At 40.3% G+C, this 8,660-nt stretch overlaps 1 protein-coding gene across 1 annotated transcript in view; it reads left to right on the plus strand.

Moving 5' to 3' along the window:
• The window catches only part of LOC121842876 (receptor-type tyrosine-protein phosphatase epsilon-like), a 34,734-nt gene extending 26,273 nt beyond the window's left edge, over nt 1-8,461 (plus strand). Inside the window, exons 2-4 of the mRNA XM_042312663.1 lie at nt 1,211-1,288; nt 6,502-6,598; nt 7,568-8,461. Of these exons, the coding sequence (XP_042168597.1) occupies nt 1,216-1,288; nt 6,502-6,598; nt 7,568-7,688 (291 nt within the window). The 5' untranslated portion in view covers nt 1,211-1,215 and the 3' untranslated portion in view covers nt 7,689-8,461. The remainder of the gene's footprint in view (nt 1-1,210; nt 1,289-6,501; nt 6,599-7,567) is intronic.
• The last annotated feature ends 199 nt before the right edge of the window (nt 8,462-8,660 follow it).

Here is an 8,660-nt window from a genome sequence, read left to right on the forward strand (position 1 = left end):
TGTCCATGGTGATATGTCTAGATGGTATGGATGTTTAAATACCTTACTGCGTGTGCTTTTCGTTAACATACTACTTTTTAACATCACATGCAAATCTGGAAAATATCCCCATAAACTGCAGAATTTTGTTTATATTTTTTTTCTTGTCATGAAACAGGAATTTGAACAATCGCGTATTTATTTGAATATTTGAAATGCTTGAAGTGTGTGTCCCCCCCCCCAAAAAACCGTAATCAGTGACATGGTTTCGTGATGTTTGTTCCGCTAGTCTATTGCCCCACCTTGTGGACAAAGAAGGCATTACCGTGACAACGTGTTCCGCTTTACTGGCAGAAGACCGCCGTCTAAATGGTCTGAGATCTGCCTCTAGAATACAGTCATGTGCAATGCTCTTGGTTGGTCTTCAATCAACAAGATAATTGATTTAACATTTTTTTTTTTTAAAACATGCTTATTTTATTTCATAATATACACCGTTTTAAAACGGACCCGACTCCCATTCACAACGGTATTCAGTTGGTAAGAGACAGACATTCAGTCAACATGAGGAATAGATTGGCCTCCATCTATGTGTTTATCCAGACAGAAAAGAGAAATAGGCCAAACAACATTTTGATTCAGAGCAATAAAGAAATGGAATAAATTAACTGACCAGAAACCTTTCAATATATACATTCAATCAATACTTTAAAACTATTTAAATATATAATAATAATAATAATAATAATACAAAATAATGTTGTGTTGGACTATTTGTCCAAATTAGGACTAAAATAGCTCTGAATCAAGTCAAATCAAATCAAATACAGATTGTACTTGTACTTGTAGTTTAACCTGACCTGTTAATAACTGTTATTATGTCTCTCTCTCTCTGTCTCTCTCTCTCTCTGTCTGTCTCTCTCTCTCTCTCTGTCTCTCTCTCTCTGTCTCTCTGTCTCTCTGTCTCTCTCTGTCTCTCTCTCTCTGTCTCTCTCTCTCTGTCTCTCTCTCTCTCTGTCTCTCTCTCTCTCTGTCTCTCTCTGTCTGTCTCTCTCTGTCTCTCTGTCTCTCTCTCTGTCTCTCTCTGTCTGTCTCTCTCCCTCTCTGTCTCTCTCTCTCTCTGTCTGTCTCTCTCTGTCTCTCTCTCTCTGTCTGTCTCTCTCTCTCTCTCTCTCTCTCTCTCTCTCTGTCTCTCTGTCTCTCTCCCTCTCTCTCTCTCTCTCTCTCTCAGTCACAATGGTCCCAGTTCTGTTTTTGGTGGCAATCACGTTATCAACCAATGACACTTCCAATGAAGACCGGACAGGAGGTAAGTGAGACAGATGTAATTGAACCGTAGAATGTGCTTCTGGAGACAGACAGTATACTACTACTCATATGTGTCACATGGTCAAAAAGGCCTGATTTTCTACAACTTGTTGGGACATTTTTTCTTCCTGACTCAGTAAAATGTAATAACTGTTTCTAGACAGTAAATACACAGTAAGGCCTGTGTCTATATTACAGTATACCCTCCACTGTCTGATAAGGTACTATTGTCCATACCTTCCTTTACTATTACAGGATTATAGTTAAGCTGGACTGGATTAGTTTAGCCAGTAATTTACCATGTTGTTATCATTTGTAAACGGGCCAAATGGCTGGCTGTGAATGTCTTTAACAGTAGCCCTTCTCTCTCTCAGGTTTAAATGAGATAACCCAAACCCTTAACAGCAGCCCCCTTCTCTCTCTCAGGTTTAAATGAGATAACCCAAACCCTTAACAGTAGCCCTTCTCTCTCTCAGGTTTAAATGAGATAACCCAAACCCTTAACAGTAGCCCTTCTCTCTCTCAGGTTTAAATGAGATAACCCAAACCCCAACCTCAGGTTTAAATGAGATAACCCAAACCCTTAACAGTAGCCCTTCTCTCTCTCAGGTTTAAATGAGATAACCCAAACCCTTAACAGCAGCCCAGCCCTTCTCTCTCTCAGGTTTAAATGAGATAACCCAAACCCTTAACAGTAGCCCAGCCCTTCTCTCTCTCAGGTTTAAATGAGATAACCCAAACCCTTAACAAGCCCAGCCCTTTCTCTCTCTCAGGTTTAAATGAGATAACCCAAACCCTTAACAGTAGCCCTTCTCTCTCTCTCAGGTTTAAATGAGATAACCCAAACCCTTAACAGTAGCCCTTCTTCTCTCTCTCAGGTTTAAATGAGATAACCCAAACCCTTAACAGTAGCCCTTCTCTCTCTCAGGTTTAAATGAGATAACCCAAACCCTTAACAGTAGCCCTTCTCTCTCTCAGGTTTAAATGAGATAACCCAAACCCTAACAGTAGCCCAGCCCTTCTTCTCTCTCTCAGGTTTAAATGAGATAACCCAAACCCTTAACAGTAGCCCTCTCTCTCTCAGGTTTAAATGAGATAACCCAAACCCTTAACAGTAGCCCAGCCCTTCTCTCTCTCAGGTTTAAATGAGATAACCCAAACCCTTAACAGTAGCCCTTCTCTCTCTCTCAGGTTTAAATGAGATAACCCAAACCCTTAACAGTAGCCCAGCCCTTCTCTCTCTCAGGTTTAAATGAGATAACCCAAACCCTTAACAGTAGCCCTTCTCTCTCTCTCAGGTTTAAATGAGATAACCCAAACCCTTAACAGTAGCCCTTCTCTCTCTCAGGTTTAAATGAGATAACCCAAACCCTTAAACAGCCCAGCCCTTCTCTCTCTCTCAGGTTTAAATGAGATAACCCAAACCCTTAACAGTAGCCCAGCCCTCTCTCAGGTTTAAATGAGATAACCCAAACCCTTAACAGTAGCCCTCTCTCTCTCTCAGGTTTAAATGAGATAACCCAAACCCTTAACAGTAGCCTCTCTCTCTCAGGTTTAAATGAGATAACCCAAACCCTTAACAGTAGCCTCAGGTTTAAATGAGATAACCCAAACCCTTAACAGTAGCCCAGCCCTTCTCTCTCTCAGGTTTAAATGAGATAACCCAAACCCTTAACAGTAGCTCTCAGGTTTAAATGAGATAACCCAAACCCTTAACAGTAGCCCTTCTCTCTCTCAGGTTTAAATGAGATAACCCAAACCCTTAACAGTAGCCCAGCCCTTCCTCTCTCTCTCAGGTTTAAATGAGATAACCCAAACTTAACAGTAGCCCTTCTCTCTCTCAGGTTTAAATGAGATAACCCAAACCCTTAACAGTAGCCCAGCCCTTCTCTCTCTCTCAGGTTTAAATGAGCTTGTCCCTGATCTTATCTCTCTAGGTTTAAATGAGATAACCCAAACCCTTAACAAGCCCTTCTCTCTCTCTCAGGTTTAAATGAGATAACCCAAACCCCAGTAGCCCTTCTTCTCTCAGGTTTAAATGAGATAACCCAAACCCTTAACAGTAGCCCAGCCCTTAGGACTCTCTCTCAGGTTTAAATGAGATAACCCAAAAACCTTAACAGATCTTAAATAGCCTCCATCCAGACCCCAGCCCTTCTCTCAGGTTTAAATGAGATAACCCAAACCCTTAACAGTAGCCCTTCTCTCTCTCTCAGGTTTAAATGAGATAACCCAAACCCTTAACAGTAGCCCTCTCTCTCTCAATCAGGTTTAAATGAGATAACCCAAACCCTTAACAGTTTTTTTCTCTGCTCTCAGGTTTAAATGAACACTGCTCAAACCCTGTAACAGTAGCCCTTCTCTCTCTCAGGTTTAAATGAGATAACCCAAACCCTTAACAGTAGCCATTCTCTCTCTCAGGTTTAAATGAGATAACCCAAACCCTTAACAGTAGCCCTTCTCTCTCTCAGGTTTAAATGAGATAACCCAAACCCTTAACAGTAGCCATTCTCTCTCTCAGGTTTAAATGAGATAACCCAAACCCTTAACAGTAGCCCTCTCTCTCTCAGGTTTAAATGAGATAACTAGAAAACATTCATGAACAGTAGCTATTGACCTCTCAGGTTTAAATGAGATAACCCAAACCCTCAACTCTCTGTAGCCAGGTTTAAATGAGATAATAACTAGAACAGTAGCAGGTGGCTTTTGAGATAACCCAAACCCTTCTAGTAGCCCACTGCTACGCTCTCTCTCAGGTTTAAATGAGATAACCCAAACCCTTAACAGTAGCCCTTTCTCTCTCTCAGGTTTAAATGAGATAACCCAAACCCTTAACAGTGCCCAGACCCCTCTCTCTCTCTCAGGTTTAAATGAGAAACATTCAAACCCTAACAGTAGCCCTTGACCTCTCTCTAACCCAAACTCTCAGGTTTAAATGAGATAACCAGAAAGTACATTCATGATCTCAGGTTTAAATGAGATAACCCAAATTAACAGTAGCCCTTCTCTCTCTCAGGTTTAAATGAGATAACCCAAACCCTGATAACAGTAGCTATTGACCTATCCAGCTGCTACGCTCAACTCTCTCTCTCAGGTTTAAATGAGATAACCCAAACATTCCTTAACAGTAGCCCAGCTACCCTCAACTCTCTGTAGCCACGTTTAAATGAGATAACCCAAACCCTTAACATTAGATCTGAGGTGGCTATTGACCTAAACCCTTAACAGTAGCCCAGCTCTCTCTCTCAGGTTTAAATGAGATAACCCAAACCCTTAACAGTAGCCCTTTGACTCTCTCAGGTTTAAATGAGATAACCCAAACCCTTAACAGTAGAAATATAATAACTAGAAAGGACATTCATGACCCTGAGGTGGCTTTTGACCTCTCTCAGGTTTAAATGAGATAACCCAAACCCTAACAGTAGCCCTTCTAGAAATATAATAACTAGAAAGGACATTCATGATCAGGTTTAAATGAGATAACCCAAACCCTTAACAGTAGCCCAGCTCAACTCTCTCAGGTTTAAATGAGATAACCCAAACCCTTAACAGTAGCCCTATTGACCCTCTAGTAATTGTACTCTCAGGTTTAAATGAGATAACCCAAACTAACAGTAGCCATTCTGATCTCTCAGGTTTAAATGAGATATCTAAATTGTAACAGTAGCCCTCTCTGTCAGGTAGAAATATAATAACTAGAAAGGACATTCATGATCTGGTTTAAATGAGATAACCCAAACCCTAGTAACAGTACTGCTGAGATAACCCAAACCCTTAACTCTCTCTCAGCCAGGTTTAAATGAGATAAAAACCCTTAACAGTACATTCATGATCAGGTTTGAGGTGGCTATTGACCCTATAATTATCTCTCTAGACAAAGCATGTGTTCCAAATGGCAGTAGAAATATAAAACTAGAAAGGACATTCACTTTATTCTTCAGGGTCCATAGGACTATCGGTCAAAAGTAGTGCACGCTAGGGAATCTCTGTGCCATTAGAAATATAATAACTAGAAAAGATCTTAAATCGGGGCTATCCAGACCATAATAATGGGTCTAGTTGCCTGCCAACCTTAATTCCCACCTGGCAACCACCAGAGTAGGGTTGTGTTCAGTAGGGACAACATGGAAGAAAACACTCTGAAACTGACAGGTGCCGTCTGCTGTCGCCCAATCAGAAAACGGTTCTTTTTGACATGTCTGTCTGGGAAGGGGAGAAAAAAACGTTTTTTTTTTTTTTTTTTTGCCACAGTGTGTCTTATTGAACACTGCTCAACTCTCTGTAGCCACGTAGAAATATAATAACTAGAAAGGACATTCATGATCTGAGGTGGCTTTTGACCTATCTAGTAATTGTACTGCTACGCTCAACTCTCTGTAGCCACGTAGAAATATAATAACTAGAAAGGACATTCATGATCTGAGGTGGCTATTGACCTATCTAGTAATTGTACTGCTACGCTCAACTCTCTGTAGCCACGTAGAAATATAATAACTAGAAAGGACATTCATGATCTGAGGTGGCTATTGACCTATCTAGTAATTGTACTGCTACGCTCAACTCTCTGTAGCCACGTAGAAATATAATAACTAGAAAGGACATTCATGATCTGAGGTGGCTATTGACCTATCTAGTAATTGTACTGCTACGCTCAACTCTCTGTAGCCACGTAGAAATATAATAACTAGAAAGGACATTCATGATCTGAGGTGGCTTTTGACCTATCTAGTAATTGTACTGCTACGCTCAACTCTCTGTAGCCCCATAGAAATATAATAACTAGAAAGGACATTCATGATCTGAGGTGGCTATTGACCTATCTAGTAATTGTACTGCTACGCTCAACTCTCTGTAGCCCCGTAGAAATATAATAACTAGAAAGGACATTCATGATCTGAGGTGGCTATTGACCTATCTAGTAATTGTACTGCTACGCTCAACTCTGTGTTCTACCACAGGCTTCTTCCTGTTCCTTTGATGACTCTCTCTCTCTGCTGTCTGGATCCTCCCCAATAACCTCTCCTACCTCCTGAAGTGTGTACTCGTTCACTACATTGGGTTGGTGGAGGCATGGTCTAGACTCGAGGGAGGGTTCCTCTATTTCCTTTCATAAATCTATGAAGGGAAGTGAACAAGTACACACTTTTGGAGGAAGGACAGATTTTGTTTGGGGTCCATAACCTCTGCCTCTTCCTTCTTCCCTCTCCTTTCCAGAAGACACAAAGTCCCAGAGTTCCCACATCCTGCCTACCGTGCTGGTCTTCTCCGTGCTGCTTGTCATCAGCATTCTGCTGGCCTGGTACTTCCTCAGGTAACGAACCAGTCACAGGGTGGGGTAGTGTGTGTGTGCTGCCAGACAGGGCGAGGGCCAAGGCGACGTCACCCTTCCTCTCCCCAATCAGCAGAGGGCGGAGCCTCCAGTCAGGAAATGAACCACTAGCAGTTGTTCATGCCTCACGCTGGCCACAGTAAAAGTGAGCTACACAGCCAGGCGCGTTAGTATGAACGATCTGAAGTCAAAGAGAGAGACCTGCTGTGGCTGTAACCTAGCAGTGCCCTGTTCTGTGATCTCATCAACCCTGGACTCTAATGAGAAAGAGCAGCTTTTCCAGTTTCAGATGGTACCATACCAACGTATTTGTGTCCTTTATATAACATATAACTCATGTGTTAACTTACAACTTACAACTGTTAGATGTTATAACTGTTAGAACTTAGAACTGTTATATCTTAGAACTGTTAGAACTTAGAACTGTTAGATCTTAGAACTGTTAGAACTTAGAACTGTTAGAACTTAGAACTGTTAAAACTTAGAACTGTTAGTTCTTAGAACTGTTAGAACTTAGAACTGTTAGTTATTAGAACTTAGAACTGTTAGTTATTAGAACTTAGAACTGTTAGTTATTAGAACTTAGAACTGTTAGTTATTAGAACTTAGAACTGTTAGTTCTTAGAACTGTTAGTTATTAGAACTGTTAGTTATTAGAACTTAGAACTGTTAGTTATTAGAACTGTTAGTTCTTAGAACTGTTAGTTATTAGAACTGTTAGTTATTAGAACTTAGAACTGTTAGTTCTTAGAACTGTTAGTTCTTAGAACTGTTAGTTATTAGAACTGTTAGTTATTAGAACTGTTAGTTATTAGAACTGTTGTTTTGGAGTGGACTTGACTAATAGTCACAGGTAAAATGTATCCCTTTATGTCCTTTAATGAACCTGTCATCCTCCTGTTCTCTGTCTTCTTCCTTTTCCCCGTCTCTCTCTCTCTCTCTACCCGGCAGGATAAGGAACCAGAGAAAGGAGGTCGTCACAGCAGTCGACAAGAAAATACCGAATGGAATCCTGGAAGAACAAGGTCCGGTCACCTTTAATAATGAGTCTTTATCTTCGTTATGTCATTGATCCGTTATTTGTAACCAGGGCAGTGGCATTGAGATCGACCTCTTTTTCAAGTGAGCCCTGGGTTGAAGAACAAAGTGAAACTGATTTGCTTAACACATACGGGCATCGTTGAGAAGAGACAATTCGAAAGAGTTTTAATGTCAAGCTGTAGGCGGAGGAGTCTTCTCTGTTCTTGCAGGAGTCCCCTCGCTGTCATGTGGTTGTTGTCTGACTTCCTGTGGTTACTGATGTGAAGGGAGGCAACCAATAGATATTTTTCTAACCTACATCAACTAAGAAGTCTCAATCTGCATCGTGCAGTAGGCCTCGATGCCTCACTATGTCCTTACCACGTAATACACTATATTTAATGAGGCGTTCTCCATATGTATTTCGTCAACACGGTCGGTGTGTTACATACACATTTATTAACAAACAAGCAGCCGTTGTTACATCCATTATTCATTACATTATCACTGTGATAATCCTCTATTAGCTGCATTGTTACATCCATTATTCATTACATTATCACTGTGATAATCCTCTTAGCTGCGTTGTTACATACATTATTCATTACATTATTCATTACATTATCACTGTGATAATCCTCTATTAGCTGCATTGTTTCATACATTATTCATTACATTATCACTGTGATAATCCTCTATTAGCTGCGTTGTTACATCTATTATTCATTACATTATCACTGTGATAATGCTCTATTAGCTGCGTTGTTACATACATTATTCATTACATTATTAATTACATTATCACTATGGTAATGCTCTATTAGCTGCGTTGTTACATTATTCATAATATCTATTAGCTGTGTTGTTACATATTATTCATTACATTATCATCATCTATTGTGATAATCCATTATTCATTACATTATCAGCTATTAGCGTTGTTACATCCATTATTCATTACATTATCACTGTGATAATCCTCTATTAGCTGTGTTGTTACATCCATTATTCATTACATTATCAC

Source organism: Oncorhynchus tshawytscha, unplaced genomic scaffold, assembly GCF_018296145.1.
Source record: "Oncorhynchus tshawytscha isolate Ot180627B unplaced genomic scaffold, Otsh_v2.0 Un_contig_1108_pilon_pilon, whole genome shotgun sequence".
Lineage (NCBI taxonomy): Eukaryota > Metazoa > Chordata > Actinopteri > Salmoniformes > Salmonidae > Oncorhynchus > Oncorhynchus tshawytscha.